The 18018-nt window shown below is 41.8% G+C and overlaps 1 protein-coding gene across 5 annotated transcripts in view; it reads right to left on the reverse strand.

Moving 5' to 3' along the window:
* Nucleotides 1-140: 140 nt before the first annotated feature.
* LOC106964170 (RUNX family transcription factor 2) overlaps nt 141-18018 on the reverse strand; it is a 70577-nt gene continuing 52699 nt past the window's right edge. For 3 of the 5 annotated variants that reach the window (XM_015059509.1, XM_015059510.1, XM_015059511.1), the window contains 3 exons: nt 13030-13197; nt 10632-10793; nt 141-2421 (listed from right to left, as the gene is read on the reverse strand). In XM_015059509.1, coding sequence (XP_014914995.1) covers nt 1943-2421; nt 10632-10793; nt 13030-13197 — 809 coding nt within the window. In that variant the 3' untranslated portion in view covers nt 141-1942. The remainder of the gene's footprint in view (nt 2422-10631; nt 10794-13029; nt 13198-18018) is intronic. The other 2 variants (XM_015059512.1, XM_015059513.1) reach the window with 1 other exon arrangement.

Raw genomic sequence — 18018 nt, forward strand, 5'->3', positions numbered from 1 at the left:
CGAGATGGCTGCGTTCAGGACCCAAAACCACGAGCTCTGCTGGCAGCCAGCCGTGAGTGCTGCTAGAAATAAAACAAGAAATAAGTGCTTTTATCAAAGAAACATACAAGTCTCCCATATTTTCTTTCGTTTTTTTTTTCTTTTTTGCACTTTTTCCCTGAACCCCAGCACTTCTTTGGGTTCGATGCAGACGTGCTTCTTATAGTGCTGCAAGAGAATGTTGTTTTAGGCTGGGACGTTAGATATTAAATCTAAAAAACTGTAGATAAATAAACGTCTGAAGGAATGTCGTGCTTTTTTATTTTTTCACTTTCCTTGTTTTCTTTCTCTTTCTCTCTCTCTCTCTCTCTGCGTGTGTGTCACGCACTAACCCAAACTCTTTCAAAGTCATCTTCTGCACATGATATGAAAGCTATAATAAAGTTGGCGTGTGTAAGCTATAATCTCGACTGAGCTTTCGGCCAGGCTGGATATGAAAAACAAAACAAAAAAAAAAAAAAAAGAAAAAACAGAGAGAGAGAAAGGGAGAAAGAGAAGCAGATATAGATAATTTCATTCGGGGGATTATTCCAGTCCTGAGGAGTTTATGTATCACAAAAAACAACTGAGCCTTAAAAAAAAAAAAAAAAAAAGAAAAGGTCTGACCTGACGCTGTAACTTGTACAACCAGGTACATCCATCTTTGGACTTGCTTCGATTGTTCTCATATTGTCAGGAAAAGCAGTTTGTAAGTGCACGCAAGATGAGACAAAATAAAAAAAGAAAATTTCCATAAACGGATAATTATTTTCTTCCCCACTGAATCTGGCTTTAATGCTGCGTTGCCGAGAGGCACGATGCGAGTTATTGCTCAATAAATACCAAAGGTTTAATTCCGAGCCAAATGTGTGTCGACGCCTACCGAAGATGTTGGCCTCCTAATGTGTCGAGCAGTTACACTGAATCTTTTTTTTTTTAACACACCAGAAGAAAAAGTGTTGCAATACTCTCCGGAAATTAGATTTTGGATTCCAAGGGATCATTATCATTATTAAATCTTTTTTTTTTTTCTGGGGGGGTGGGGCAACTACAGCAACAACAACAACAAAGAAAAAAAACAACAACTCTTAAATTACCTATCAAAGATAAAATTAACTTAGTCATATAGATGCATCAAAAATATTCAGATTACACTTCTTCGACTCAAGTTTCAAATACAATACATAATTTATGGCTTTTATAAGTTAAAACTAAAGAAAAAAAACAAACAAACAAAAGAAGAAAAAAAAAAACGCTTCAATCTACATCAACATCATAAACCCACAATGTACAAGTTAAATTAATTGGTTTAGAGCAAAATGAATGTCCACGCCGCTTTTGGGTAACACACGCTTCTCATCTGCTACTCAGTGCTTAGGTTGCATCTTGATATTGTACAAAAACATGCTCTGCAAAAAAAAAAAAAAAAAAAAAAAGCTTTAATAAAGTACAAACACGTTACAAAAAAACAGAGGGGCAGTCTTTTACAAATGTCGACGCAGCATCCCTTAGCTGGTGGGGCTGCCCTAAAAACTGAAACAACGTCCCGTCTGCCTGGGCTTGGTGAATCAAAAATAGTTTTTTTGTGTCTTTTCTTCTCATTATTGCTGTGAGAATGGCTCCCTTTGTAGTGCCTCGGTCCAAACACATTCCAGGAAGACAAGTCGGTGCAAGTCTGTTCTTTTATTTTATTTTTCCAACTCCCACCCCTCCCCTACCCCCACCATCATCATCATCTCTGCTTTAATTTCCAAGCAGAAGGTGGAGATAGCCGAGGAGAGGACCCAAAAACAAAAAAAAAAAGGAAAAAAAAAAGAGAGAAAGAAATTCCCCTTTTCATGACATGAAAAAACAAAAGGGGGTTTTGTGCTTGTAAACCGCGACATCACTTGACTTGCCATCCGCGCGTCCCCCTGGTCTTTCCTCAGTACGGCCTCCAGACCGCTTCGTCCATGCGGCCGCCGGGGTTCAGCACGGTCGGCGAGTTGCTGTGGCTCCCGTCGCCGTCCACCCCACCCTCCGTCTGGCTGGGCAGGTTGGGGTTCACCAGCGAGGTGCCCGTGGAGGCGCTAGTGCAAGGCGGCACCATCCGAGACGGCGAGCGGTCGCCGCCGGGCACCATGGAGAACTGGTACGAGTTGGAGGAGGCGCCATAGTACAGGTACGGCGTGCTGCTGGTCTGGAAGGGTCCGCTCTGGCTCTGGGTGGAGCCCGGGTACGGCGGGGGGAGGTAGGTGTGGTAGTGGGCGCTGCCGAGCGTCATGGCCGAGGTGACGGGCGGGGTGTAGGTGAAGGTGGCCGGGTAGTGCATGCGCGGGCTGGAGAAGCGGCTGTCCGTGATGGAGGAGAGGCTCGGGAACTGGCGCTCGAACTGGCCGGGGAACGGACTCAGGTCGGAAGACCCTGAAAAAACACGGAGGAAGGAAAAACATCGTTATCGACGTGGAGATCTCATGCACACGGTCAACTTTAGGAGGTTCTTGGAACATTACGGCAATCGGTCAGTGTATTTAATTGAAGTGGCATGTGATAAGCCAACAAAGGGAAGGTAGTAGATAATCAGGAAGTAGGATAGCCTTTCGAGAATTCCCCCCCACAGAATAATGAGCTAGTCGCTCTAGCAACACAAAGTCTTACAAAGTATTTTTGGTTCAGCTTCTAGTGCAAACGTCTTAGTATACTGGAAATAAACAAAACTAACTCATAAGTAACATTTCTGCAAGATATAAGGGCTTATTTTAAGTAAATAATTCCTTAATACAGATAAAAAGTAGTAGTTGCATTGGCAGATTATTTCACTTATGACATTTTTCTCATGTTATAAGTGAAATAATCTGGTAATAGTGGTTCCATTGGTAGATTTTGTTTTTTTTTGCAAAATATAAGTTCTATTGAACATGTTTGGGTTTGTTTGTTTTTGCGATTTCTTCTTCTACAACCAAACAAAATAAGTTTCATTGGGATTTTTTTTTGTTGATAGATCAACACAAAGTAGAAGTGAAACTGTGAAGTGAAAGGAAACTACACATGGCTTTAGAAAATAAACTAACAACTGTGGTGTCCTGGGAATTATTTGCACAAGCAGCTTTCCCTGCATATTACAGCTGCAAGTCTTTTGCGGTAGGTCTCCGTTAGCTTTGCACACAAGTTTTTCCGTCTACCCTCGAAGCTAGCTGACACTTAACCAGGGTGGATATAAAAGAGGCAGCGCTTCGTATTTTCCAGGCACGTTGTTTCCAGTTTTGACAAAAAGGCTCAAAAGAAATTTGACGCCCTGAAATTGGCGCCCGTCTCTTTAAGAAGCTAAAGCTCTTCCCGACACTCTGCCTTTGGCACGTCATCGCAACAACGTTTCTTGTTTACAACCGGTTTTAGGAGAGTTGGGCTGAGAAACAGTTGGTATGATGAGCTCAGCAGACAACAGCTGCTGCCGCTAGTCTGGAGGAGCCGAGTGGGAGGAAGCATTCAGACGCTGCCAAATGGTTGCCACGGGAGATTCAAGGATCCCTCAAAGATGCATGACAGAATCAAATCAATGCTTCAGGTACGTTTTTCATGAGGGAACAAAATGACATAAAGCTACAGAAAAAGTAAATTTTAAATAATTTATAAGAGTCTAACAGGTTTTCTGACACAATGAGCGAACACGTAGCTCATCCATGTTCTCATTGCCTTTGCCTCTCCTTAATGAAAAAGTAAAGTTTGGCACACTTTCTATTTTTTTGTTTTTTTGGAAAATAAAACCAAGCTTGAAAACCACTTTTTAAGAAGAAGAAGAAAAACGTTATTAAATTTTGAATTACTTTGTGCCGCTCTCTCACATAAAATCCTAATAAAATAGTTTGCGGTTATCATGTGGCGAAATGTGAAAAAGGCCCAGCAGTTCATTGCACGGCACTGTAATTACACATCTTTTTTTTTTTTTTTTTTTGTGTATCAGTTTTAAAACCTCTTGTAGAATAATTGAATTTAATAAATTTGTCTCTTGAGAAATTCTAAAAAAACAAACCCCAACAAAAACCCTGCTGTAAATTTACAGTCATTTCGAGCCCAATATGTGTATTCACCAATTGGCAAAATTAACGTTGCGGTTTACGGACTAGCACTTATCTATAAATACTATCTGAATCACCGTTCCTGAGTTTTGATAACCTCCGCTGAGCCACACATGCCTTAATGTATTTAGACATCCGCGCTCCTCTGTGTGTGTGTGTGTGTGTGTGTGTGTTGGCGCATGTTTACGTGTGTCTAAATTATTGTTTATATGTGTGTGGTGTTGGTTTGTGTGTGCGTGTGCTGAGAGTGGATGTGTGTGAATACTGTATGCACATAAAAAAAAAAAAAAAGAGGCAAGTTGGGATGAATCAGGAGCTGCACATGTGGAAACACTTTGTGCAGAAACAGTTTCCATGAGATCCATAATGAGGCAGGGCTGAGCTCTGATGTGGCTCCTCTCCTCGCCTCCCATCGGCTCCACTGCGTGCGCGTGTATGCGTGTGTGTGTGTGTGTGTATACGGGCACGCACGGGTGTGTTTGTGTGCGACGGAGAGAGCCGAGCGGGAGCTGCTCCATCTCACCCTTCGTTCCTCTTTTTGCTTCATCCCTTAAAAAATACCCAAAAACCACTAACTGGCTGCGGCGAGCTTCGCGCTGGGCAAAGAGTTGAAGGAGAATAGGAGGTCCTCCTCCTCCTCCTCCTTCTCTCTCCCCTCCATCCGTCTCCTCTCGGTGGTTTAGTCCAGCCATGGCGCTCTTATCATAAATCACAAGGCGTCTTCCGTGTCACCATGTCTGCTCCGAGAGGACAGGGGGGCTGGGTTGGTGGAGAGGTGGAGAGGAGGGCTGCGGTGTTTATGTGCAGGGAGGGATTGCGAAGCCGGGGTTTGTCGCTAGCGTCAGATAGCATATGCTGCCAATTAGGGCTCTTAAACTTCCTCTTTCCACCAGATTTGTTTGATTCAAATAGCAATAGTGGGCGACTGTCTCTGTTGTGGGGCAGAAGTGTGATCTCAGTGCTGTTCAATAAAATACCGACTCTTGTTTTTAACTGTTTTTTCTCTTCTTTTTTTTTCTGGCCTACCCCGATGCTCAGAGGGGCCCTGTGATGATGAGCCAGATCAAACTTTATTAGCTGAGAGGAAACTAGAGTGTAACAGTGTCTAAATGTTTGGAGGGGCTTTTCAAACAGCGAGGCGTCATTTCCGAATTAGGTGTTATGACTCGGTTTGATGAACTTTTGCGACCACTGCTCAGCACATGGGCTGGGTTGCTAAAAGGGATGATGTTAAATATTTTCCAGGAGCTTGGTGCCATTTTACAGCACCATCGAGCAACTATGTCACCTTCAGTTGTTATAAAATATATGCTAAGCATAACTTTGACTTTGTAATTTGACGCCTTGAAATTGGGCCTCTGTCTCTTTAAGAAGCTCCTGCTCTTAAGGGAACAATGCTTCTCATTATGCTTCATCATTATATTTACAACCGTTCTTAGCAGCGTTGGACTGAGAAGTAGTTTGCATGATGAGCTTAGCGGACTTGCAGTTCCACCAGATGTTTGCTAACTGCTGCTGCCGCTAGTCTGGAGGAGCTGAGAGGAGCAGAAGCTCGGCTTGATTCTGCATTGTTCTCTTAAGGCGCAGTGTCAGAAAGAGTAGGAGCTTCTTAAAGAGACAGACGACCAACTTCAAAGCATTCTTTTTAGTCATGTTTGATATATACAACTGAAGGTAACACAGTTACTTGATTGTGCCATTAGATGGCACTGTGTCCCTAGAAAGTACATAACCCTGCCCCTTTAATTATTATGTGGAAGGATCGTGGACAAACATCATAATATCACACCTTATGATGTTTAGGTGTGATATTACACCTTCCCGTCATTTCCATTTTACAGAGGCAGACAGAGGCCTCTGGTAACTCTGGAGGAGCTGCAGAGATCCAGAGCTAATCTGAAAGAGCCCGTTACCACGGCAACTACAAGTGGTGCACTCTGCAAATCAGATCCGTATGGACGAGTGGCAAGAAGACTTGTTGGACGAGAGCTTCAGAAAGGTCCTTGTAAAGATGATCTCAAAGGTCACATAGGAGGAGACCCAACAAGTGACCCAAACTGAACTTTTCTTTTTTATTGACCCAAATGCAAAATGCTAAATATGTCGGAGCACACCTTCCCCAAGGTGAAACATGGTGGTTGGAAACTCAGGCTACGGAGATTACATTTTATTTTAAATCAGACATAGGGACATTGGTGAAGTGGCGGATAATTGATTAACATGATTTTAAAAAAAGAAAGACACATTCTGAAGACTTTTCATTTAACCACCTTAGCTTGTTTTATATCATATTAGAAATACATAAACAATAACAAATAATTCAACTCCTTTTTGAAACAAACAAACATTGTTTTGCCTAAAATTGCATAACACGGCATTCATTTAGTGTACATTTGATCCTTTGTAGCAACGGATGCACCTGCAGCTGAAAAAAACACTTCTGTTGTCAACATGTGAAAAGCTCAGTCCCTGACTTACATCAACACAGTGCTGATCTGTTGATTATTGTTTGTATTAAATAACTACATAATAATAATTATATTTTGATTAATAACTGGACAGACTGGACAGCATCCATCCATCCATTTTCTTTACACCCTTGTCCCTTAGTGGGGTCGGGACGGGTGCTGGTGCCTATCTCCAGCTACCGTTCCGGGCAAGAGGCGGGGTCACCCTGGACAGGTCGCCAGTCTGGACAGCAAACGGTGCTTAATAAGAGATTTTGTTTTATTTCACTGGATCTGAACCAGGTGAAGCTAAACAGCCACTTCATACTTTGGGTTAAAATATATACTTTTTAATCTTATATGCAAAATGTAGATATTTTTTATACAGTTCTTTCTTAATTACTGCTCAGAGTGTTTTTCTTTTAGCAAATTTGAGCCTGTATACTCCAGTTAATGATTAATTGACGACTAAATTAGTTGACGATTATTTTACTAATCGATTCATCTCTCTGCTTAGAATGGCCTAGTCAAAGGCCAAAACTAAATCCAGCTAAAAATCTGTGTAAAGTCTTATAAATCTAAGTTTACAGATAGTCTACTGCAAACTACAAAGAAGAATTGAAAAAACAAACATTTCCCAAGAGACTAGTAGAAGAGTGGCTCTATAAAGTATTGACATTTCATTTTCCTTCTACAATCCAATTATGCACTGCAGCTCGCTTGTCAATCGTATTACGCACAACTGAAATAGTTAGTGATTGAAAAGTGACAAATTGTGAAAAACTCAAAGGGGCATATCAGTTTCTGTTCGCATGATCGGTGGTACAGATAATGTTACGGAGCCTCCTGACAAGGTGTCAACATGATCTCTGGAAATCAGCGAGCCTGAGGCGCATCACCTCGCGCAGGTGTGCGAGCGGGGCGTTGGGGTTGGCAGGGGAGGGAGGGGAAGAGGCTGGGCTTTGGAACGTGTGCGCATGCTCTCTCGTGCACATCTGTCACTCGGAGAACAAAAGCCCCGGCGCTCGCGAGATGAAAGGCCGAGGGGGGAAAGACCGAGCTAATCAGAGCTGACAGGGCAGCTGGCTGGGTTTTAAACCTTTCTGATGCAGAGTCACACGGCTGCAGCGCTTAATCACTCGCCCTCGCTCGGGGCACATAAACATACTAACATACACCCACACATATCCACGGAGAGGAGGGTGAACAAGGAAACAGAGAAAAAGAAAGTTAGAGAGAGAGAGAGAGAGAGAAAAAGAAAGAAACCTACACATGGCAGCAAGTCAAACAGGTGTACGGGGGGAGAAACTAGTTTGGCGGCATGTGAGAGTTTTCAAGGAGTTTTTTTCACGTCGGAGACAAATCGGGACGCAGACGCCGCCGTCGGCGCGAAGAAAGCGGCTAATGCTATTACCCAGAATGCTTTGAGAGAGCGGCGTATCGCTGTAAAGACACTTTATTTGTCAGCCACGACCCTGTTATTATCCCGAGGCCTGTTATTACCCATGCTCCTCTGGGATCAAAGGCGCAGAGCGAAAAAGGAAACAAGCTCTTTTTCTGTCCTCTGTTAGCGAGGCGATCAGACTCATGCTAACAGCAACTTGCTGATAAATGCTGGGTTTTTTTGGGGGGGGCGGGGGAGCTTGGGTGGGGAGGACCTTTTTATTAGCACCAGTGTGTAAAAGTGTGAATGCCCATCTGAAATCACATTTTTACATGTATTAATGTATATAATTGTTTTTCCTTTTTCAGGCCGGTTAGGATTATCAGATTTTTTTCAGTTTGACATCAGGGAACTTTTTATTTTATTTTATTTTTTTTAGCTTTTTTTCTAATGCAGAAATTTACATGCAGTTCATTTGCCTAGTGTTTGGTAGTATTGCCTTTTAGTTCGGATGACGTAGATCAGGGGTGTCAAACTCATTTTCATTTTGGGTCACATCAAAAATCTGAATGTTCTTAAACTTTTAAAATATCAATAAATAACTGCTTCTCCAGGATTTTGCGATTGTTTTAGTGTTTTGTTGCTGTCAAAAATGTAGATTTTGTGGTGATTGGAAATATTTGCAAGGAATTTTTACGATATTTGTGCTAATGCATGACTCTAAATGTGACTTTTTATTACTCGCCGTATGAATTACAGACTGTAACTTCACATAAAGAACGGCTGAGGCGGCAGAGACTTAAGTTCTGTGTTTCTGATCAATTTTGAGAAAATTTGCAGTAAAATCAGAAAAAATGTGGAGATTTGTTGATTTTGTGTGAATTTTGCAGATCTGTGAAAAACTGGAGGGACTTACTGATGTAATTTGAAGTCTAGAGGGCCACTTGAAAAGCTACAGCGAGCCAGATTTGGCCCCTGGGCCTCGGGTTTGACACCTCTGACGTAGATGAAATATAATGGATACTCTTCCAACACTAGGTTACTGGAATATTGGCTCATTCCTGCAGACATATAGCTACATGAGTGTGTCAGGTGTTTAATTCATCTTTCTGATGAACACCTTTTTAGTTCTGACCAAAAAATCTTCTGAAGGACTGAGATCATTCTGAAACACTGACTGTGTTGTTGTTAAGGCACTTTGTAGCCAGCTTGGCTCTTTGATTAGGCTTGTTGTCCATTTGGAAGACGTGAACTTCCTGGCTGAAGTTTGAAAATGATGACAATATTTCCTCAAAATGTTCTTTCCTCAAAATGTCACCATTTTTTTTAAAGGCGCACAGCAAAACACCCAAACAACATGATTCTGTCACTACGGTTCTTCACAGTAGGCTTGTTTGTATCCCATTTTTACCTCCAAAAGTAGCACTAAGCCCTGTAGTCAAACCTTTTCATCAAATCAAACACAAGTCTCTGAAAATGTACGTCCTTATTCCAGAGTTCATTTGTAAACTGTAAACTGCTTTTTTATGTTTGTCTTGGAGTACTGGCTCCTTCCTTACTGAGTGTCTTTTCAGTTAATGTTGGTAAATCATTTTTTCACTATGGATAATAACTCTCCATTATCTGCAGCTGCCTTTGTTCTGGAGATAATTCTCACATTTCACAATCATCTTTGGGACAGGACAAAGGGTCGCTCTGACCAAATATTTTACATCTTTGACCAGTTTTTTTTTTTTAATGCTGATGGCAAAATCTGAAGGAAATCTATCAGAAATGTATTAGACCATTACCACTGACTTGGATACTGAACTCAATGCATCTCGCTATCTGGGAGATAAAAACTAAAAAATTAAGGACAGTTGACTTATGGGTCACAGACCAGTGCAGCTGAACCGCTGGTGCAGAAGGAGCTAATGCGGCAGAATTTCCTTCCACTGAAGCAAAGCCTTGCGGGATCAGGAGAAACCCCTCAATCATTTCAGTCTGAGAAATGTTCCCCGATTTCAAAACTTTGGCTGAAGTTTTGCGTGTAATACACAACTCCATTGCTGCATCAGAGCGTATATTCACCGTTCAGATCAACATTAAAACAGCCATGAAAAGACATTTTTGTCTGAGGCAAAAATCCAAACCCTCACAATAGCCTCCGCAACTGGACTAGAGACATTTGGTCACTCACAAGTGGATGAAAAAGTTGCATGTGTTCATCTAATTTCTGGGCGATGTTGCGATGCAGGTCTCTGTTCAGCTTGTTAGAGAAAAATAAACCGCAAATGAATAAGTCATTGTTATCATTTTATAAGCAGATTATGACAGGATTTGTTTTTCTTTGTTTGACCTCGTCAGTCAAAATGACCGGAAACGAAAGAGTCTAGAGCAACCTCTGCACAGAACCCCTTCATGAACGGCCTAAACATTAAAACGCTGTTTAGAGTTGTCTGTAGTTATTTCAATTCATCTGACTCACTCAAGTGCTGTTAGTCAGCCAATCAGAAGCTTACAAAGCCAGGACATGAACCTCTTAGCTGTCTGAGATTCTTCAAAGTTTTTCGAGTTCATGTGAATTTTCTCTCTCTCGTTAGTTTGGCTTTTGGTACTAAAGCAAACTGATCCGTAACAGGAAAACCTTCTGTCTGATTTAATGCTCCGCAGTGAAAGGACCTGCGTTTATGCGTGATGCATTAAGATATTAGACGTTTATCTTTCCCTAGAGAGTAATGGCTCTACCTGGCAATCGTCTAGGCACGTCACTGATGGCAGGCAGGCCCGTGCCTCGGCTGGAGGAGAGGGGAGTGGTGGAGTGGACAGAGGGGGACGCCATGGGACTCAGGTAGGACGGGTACGGCTGTTCGTACGACCACGGAGGAGAGGACTGGGACTGACGAGGGTCTGATGGGAAGAAAAGAAGCAAGGAAAGGAAGGGAAAAAAGGAAGCGAGAAAAAAAAAGGGAGAATAATTACAAGTGCCCCAACATGCACATTCAAACACTCCAATCAGTTTCGCTAAAGTCAGACATTTACAGCAGCTTCTTCCACCCTCCCCCACTCCGTGTCTCTTTTCATCTGTAGTTTTATTTAGGATTACAGATATCACTTGTGTGTATTCTGGAAAAGGTCTCCCCAGTGACACAACCAATGTTTACCTCTGAAGAGAAGATCTTCCTGTTTGCCTTATAAAACTTTGTGCTTGGCAGCTGAGAAACAGAAAAGCCTCGCTGGCCCTGGTCCAGGATGTAAACACGCCACGCTAAATACCACAGCGTGATAGACTCTGTTATTGTGTCTGTGCAACGACACAACAGACCGTGAAGGCTCTTTCTTTTTTTTTTTTTCCTTTAGAAACACTGTAAGCTGTAGGTTGTTGTTCTTAAGGCTACTGGAAGAATAGACTTTGTATTTAGTTGAATAAATGATGCTGAAGTTGGGCTTGAGAAGGAGGGTGAAAGAAAAACACATCAGCAAGCAGGCCGAAAGTTGATATGCAGTGCCAAGAGAAACTTTTCCACTTTTTTCTACATCACGGTGTTAAACTTCAATGTAGTTTATAGGGATTTTACGTGAAACAAAGCGGTGCGTTGTTACAATGTGGAAGGAGGAAGATGCTTTTGGAATATTTAGCTACAAAAAAAATAAGAAAACAGATTCTCAGTTGGATTTCGGTCTAAACCTTCTCCACCTTGTTAAACACAATGTGCCCCACAGCACCACCCTGCCACCACTATGTTACACAACAGGGACTGAATGTTATTTTTATGCTATTTTTTTTTTAAATCCTTCCACAGTTAAGCACAACTCTGTGTTCATCTCCCGATGAAATGCATTGAGGTTTAGCAGTTGCTATGTGAAAAAAAAAAGAAAAGTAAACACTTTAGCCATAGCGCTGCTTTGTATTAAAAACAAAGGACAAAAAGTGCAAGCAGATGAAAATGTACAGCTAGAAAAGTTAAGTGGGAAAAAAGCGCAAGAGGTTGAGTCGAAATGGGAATTTTATTCTTACTTTACGATTTCACAAACTAAAAAGATCTGAATATCATTCGGTAAAACGAGTCCGCGTTTTAAGCCAGAGTGTGTAACAGGCGCTGTTTAACCAAGCCTCTAACGATCCCCTTAGAAGCACTACAATGCCCGGCTCCAAAAATAACTGAGACTTTAAATAACCACGTGCGACAGGTTTCCCGATTTGGGAGCGATCGGGTGGCGGCCGTGCCCAGCCGTGAGAGATGGTGTTACCGGCTAAGCTGGAGATTGATTGAGCGACGGGGCAGAGAGGGGGACAGACAATCTCAGACGCAACATAACACGCTCCGCAGACTCTCGTGCCGTCAGGCCGCGGCTCCAGTTGGGGTTTGATGTTTCACAGCGAGTCTGTAAGTGGTTCGGCCGGACAATGCTTGGCAAACGCTCAGCGGTCATAAAGCTTGTGGTGCGAGTCGGAGATTAGGCTCGCGCATCTTCGGTGTCGCATTTCCAACGCATTGTTAAAAAGGACAAAATGTTTCAAATGCCTTGTCTTGACATAAAACATGAATTGTAAGGCGGGTATGTGTGTCATGTGTGCAGTCATAAGTCTTTCTGCAGCTTTAGGCCATGCTGAAGTTTATGTCGTAAAAAAAAGCTGGAGATGCTTTCATTTTTTTTGGGATTACACTCAGACCCAGCAAATGTACTCAAGTAAGAGTAGCACTACTTCACCATATTTTTACTCAAGTGAAAGTAAAAAAAATGGAAACGTCCAAGAGAAAAAACTTCATTTAATATTCAAAAATGGCATCATCACACAGGCCAAAATATGAAATTAAGTGGAAATTTTGGTATTTTAAGGATCAAAATGACAATGATTCACATAAGTAACAAAAAGTAATGTTTTCAAATCAGTGGGTAGGGAATCCAGAAATTGTACTCAAGTCAGAGCAGTAATACTTCATAATAAAAGTACTCAAGTAAAAGTAAAAAGTACAGAGTAGTACAAAAACTCCTAAAAGTAAATGTAATTGAGTGAATGTAACTAGTTGCTCCACAAACTCTGCTTACACTCAACGCCTTGTTATCGCCATCCTTTAAACACCAGGTGGATGTTTAACACTTGAACTACTCGCCGTGACAAAAGCTAACCGTAGTAGCTCACCTGTTATCTGTGTCTGACCCTGCGGGTTGAAGGTGTTGGCTGCGGTGTTGAGAGCTGGCCGGGGCGTTTGCGTGGGAACCGTGACCCTCACCCTCATCCTCTCAAGCTCACTAAGGCGGTCTGAGAACAGGCCGGTTTTGGGCGGGTCCTCAAGTTTCTGACGATGCCCTGAACAAAACAAAAGAAAGAAAGCGAGGAGAAGAAGAAGGAGGGGCTACATCAGTTACGTTCATGTGACAATGGCAGGACTTATCATTTTGGCAAAGACAACTTGAGGCAACTACTGTTACAGGTTGTTGCAACCAGTATGTGGGCTTGGAAGTCTTTTTCTGACCGGCTTTCCTGTCCCTTCTGAGAAGAAACAATCCCCACAGGAAAAGGGGAATAGTCGGTATGGTTGGTAATCGGTATCAGTTTTCTGCCACACGTTGGTGTTTTGCGTGTGACTTGTTACTACAAAGTATATCAAGTGTATGATGAAAACGTTCAGTTTCAACAAATATCCTCTGCAAGATGACAAGTCAGATCTTTGGTGCTATGACTCTCAGTTTGCTTTTCCAAGTCAGTGGGATGATTTAGGCTACTTTATGGCACCTAATCCACAAAAGGCTAGGCTAATATCTAGCATTGCCTTGGATGACAACTTGGAGAGAAATATACCGAATCTCTGAAGATGCATGTGTTTTGTTTGAACCTAAGGAAGAAGCTTGAAATAAACTAAATTTCTTTTCTATTCTCATATAGGCCAAGTAATCAGACGCGTCTGATCGTTTCTATGCCAGTGATATTCAGCTCTACTGTTCTTCACTTTGTCTCTTCGGCTGGATGCGAGAGCCAGAGGCGGAGATTTGATTTATGCAGTGCTACTGGAGAACAAGCTTTTCTGCGTTGTGATTGTTTTGAGTTTATAATTAGGACCACAGTGGCTAATTGTTTTCGTAGGCCAGGTTAGCCTGGTAGCGCTCATTCAGGTGTTTGCAGGTCCACCCTGTGGACATGCAGCAAATCTGCCCAAATGTAGCGAAGGAGAGCAGAGAAGGTATTTGAAATGTCGTAATTGGAGGCATCGTGATGCACCAAAAACGACGAGGCTCTGCGGCGAATGTGACAGTTCCTCCACGACCTAAACCACCGACCCACTAACCCATCAGCCCACCGGGAAAGCCCCCGGTCGTCCCATCAGCCAGTCCACCCACTAATACTGTTAGATATGCAACTATAGCTACTAGCAAACAATAAAAAATCATGAACTTAGATAACCCATGTGCAGTAAGCCGCAACATACCAGACCAAGTACACTTTCTTCTTCTGAGCCCAACCCTTTTCCATCCCTATCAAGCCTGCAGTGGGAACCCAATCAAAACCTTCCCAGGCCATGGGCCAGGTGTGGACTGCCGTTCAGTAAAGGTGGGGCCTGCGCACACACACATACATAGTTCTTTTCAGCACCGACACAGCACTGTGTCAGTATGTCTGTCTGGTCTTGCACTAGTTCCCCTGTAAAAGCGGTAAAGTAAATATCAAACAGAGGAGAGCAGAAACTCCTGCTGTGTTTGGCCGAGCTCCAGCTGGCTCGGGCAGAAACAGTGAGCTACTTCAGAATCCTGCCCAACCTGCCTGCAGTCAGAGCTGGGAACAAAGGCCTGGCACTACACCTACAACTCAGGGTGGGTGTTGAGGAGAGCAGACATGAGGATAAACAAAAAAAAAAAAAAAGACAGTCATCATTTGTGTTTCTAAAGCATCACATAGACGGGAAAAAAAAGAGAAAAGAAAGGTTTATCAAATGCATCACTGACATCCTGGCTGGAGGAGCTTTTGCTGCGTAACGTGTTCAGCTTTCCAAGCTTCTGCAAGACTTTTTACCCTTTAATGGGTAAATAAATGCAAAATGACAAGAGTGGATTCTTCCAGAGTCACCCATTACAGCTTGGCACCTTTCCACCTCTGCAACTCCGCTTTATTTCGACCTCAGATATGCCATTAAAAACCATCTTGCTCTTCACAACAAATTATTTCACTGTGGAACAACATCTTGGAACCAAAAACACCAAAAATCTTGCTGCAATGAATCAGACTGGAGGGGGGGAAAAAGGAGTCATTGATTGGTCAGACAGGATGTAATTATATCAGTATAATTGTAGTGTGATCTCTGTGATTGCCTTGGTGCAGACAAGCTATATTGTTTGCAAGATCATGTGAAAATAAGAGTCTTGAACATAGAAGCTCACGATTCTGTATTAAACATGTTCTCTTCTTAGTCTGATGTCATATTTTAACTTTTAATGTCATGTTTTATTAGCTTAGCATAAATGAAACAGCGTGTCTGATCAATCTATATAATGTGCTGCACTTAGTGAAGTGAGTTACTGAAATAAGTGAACTTTTCACTAATATTGTAACTTCTTGAGGATGGACAGATGAACAGACAGTCTTTACAAGGCCAAATACATCAGTTTGTTTTACTGAAACAAGATAAGTCTTGAAAAATGACGGTCTTTGTCTCTGAGCACTTTAACAAGCTAACCACGCTTTTCGTGCTGCTTTTCAGCGGACTCTGGCCTCTGTTACCGCCTTCGTCTGCCATCTTCACGATGTCCTCAGCTGTTGTTGTGGTGTTTTTCAGACTCCACGGGAAAGGCTGAGTCTGATTTAACGTCGCACGCAGAGAGAGCAAAATATCTGGTGTCGACAGTAATTCACTTCCATACTTCATTAATAGTGTGTCTCCATCATTCCGGCGGGTAATTTATTCATGTCGAGGCATTCCTCGTTCCTCTGTGTAAGCCGTGCCCAGTCAATCATAGCGTTTCCATTTTAAAACAGGCAGCGTTTCTGTCCTAAAAAAGCCCCGGGACACAGTGTAGGCTTTGTGCTCGGCCTGTCTCCGGGTGATGGAAATAAATAGCTAAAGGAGTTCCAAGTGAGATGAGGGGGACAGACACAAGTAGGAGGAGGACAGGGTGAGGAAGAGACCCCCAATGACCAGTAAATTAAGAGCTCTGAACCAGTCAGGCGACACAGGCCCCATTAGGCTGCAACAAATGGTGAAACGGTTAAGAGAGGGTTTTGGATCACAACGTCTCTTTGCAGGAGGATCCCGAAAAAACAAACGTGGTATTTGGACAGGTTAAATTTACTGTTACTGTAAATATTTACAGTTAAGTGAGAAGTCAGCTCGGTGGCTCGGGCTGTAAATCATTCATAGAGAAAAAGGTCGGGTTGCTTCGGTTGCTTCCTTAAACCCTAAACCCCCAAATTAAAGGCCACAGGATCCTAAAACTACTCGACCTGCTCCAAATTAAAATACTCAATAATTCAAAGTAGAACAAGAAAGTCAAAAAGCAAAACTAAAAAAAAAAAAAAAGAAACAAAAGTGTTTCAAGATGGATTTTGGAAAACAACTATGTGAAACTGCTCACATGCTCAAAATAAAGCAACACATTAAAACAGTTTTAGACACCAAAAGTCCCATGTGGAAATGTTACCAGACTCAGCAGTCATGGTAAGTTGTTCTACTCTACAGCCACACCTGAACAAATATACACCAACTTTTATGACTCATGAGAAATAAGAGAAGAAGAAAAAAAAAAAAAAAAGGTCCATTGGATCCAATGAATCATAAGGTACAAAATGAACTTAAAAACAGAGTTTATGCCTTCTGGAAACAAGTTTCAAATAAATTTACTTTAAAATTGAGTTCTAATGAGGTCGGCTATATTTGGTGGGAAGCAGCATGACATTTTTTTGTCAAACAAAACAGTTGTTTTTTTTTTAACAAGGAGGTGAGCTGATAATGATTTGGGCTTGTGGTAAAGTGAAGAGCCTTTCACAATCAGAGGTGGGGATGGATTTGAGTAAATACCGATGTGTTGTGGACTGGGTGAACTGTTGTAGTTTGGGTACAAAAGAACTTACTTGATGCATTGTAAATTGGTGCCCACCACAGATAGCTAATGATTTAGTTAATAAGTTAGTTTTAATATTTTACTCATAATATCGTAAGGAAATGTGGTTTTATGGCGCCGACAAATATTATTAAAGTGTTTATCTGTAATATTTCACAAGTCACTTGGTCCAAAAATGATTCAGAACCAAAACAAAGGGAAATATGGGGCAAGACTAATTTTTAGGAAACAAAATTGTTTGAGATTTAAGCAGTTTATGAGTACTTCTATCCATATTTCTATGTCTAATACCTAAACAATAAACTGATTGGCTGTGGTTTAAGTACACAGGGATGATACTGTTAAATGCAGAAGGAAAGGATTTAATGGCAATGTGTAGGTATGAGGTGATGGTAAAGGTCTGAGCTGACCATCGAAACTCTGAAAAAAAGGAAACAAGCCAGTTACAGTAACCACAATAATCAGGGAGTGCACATCAATTTTGCTTTTGCAAATATAAAGAATTTAACATAAAAATATACAGCAAGTACTGTACCCTTAGTCTGGTTACTGCCAGATATGAGCTTTTTTTTTAACTGCTTGGTAAAATATTAATATGTAGGTTGAGTTAGGTTTTGTAGGAACTATCAAAAACTTCAGGGAGTTGAAAAACTATTGGTTCATTCTGGATGGGAATAGTACAGTCTGAGCAAAAATGAATACATTGCCAGAGCATCACGAGTTTGATGTAGCCATCACTGGTGATCATTACTGTCAGAACAGTAATGGTCACCAGACAGAGAGGATTGTCCTGGCAATACCAGGGCAATACAAAGTCCTGGTATTGCCTGTTATTGAATGGATCTACAACCTCATTAAATGTTTTAGCAAAGTGTTGACGCTGAACCTATGATGCTAAAGATTAGTCTACATTGGAACCTAATTACATCCAGGCTAGAGTAATTCTTCTAGGTGTTCAGTTTTTTTCTTTTCGTTTTGCTAATTTGCTTCCTGGTCTATCAGGTTTGAAGGTTGTATATTTGGACACAGAATACCAGCCCCCCCCCCCCCAAAAAAAAAAAAAAAAAAAAAAAAAAAAAAA

Source organism: Poecilia latipinna, unplaced genomic scaffold, assembly GCF_001443285.1.
Source record: "Poecilia latipinna isolate Pla-1442-1.1 unplaced genomic scaffold, P_latipinna-1.0 Scaffold1631, whole genome shotgun sequence".
NCBI classification, from domain to species: domain Eukaryota; kingdom Metazoa; phylum Chordata; class Actinopteri; order Cyprinodontiformes; family Poeciliidae; genus Poecilia; species Poecilia latipinna.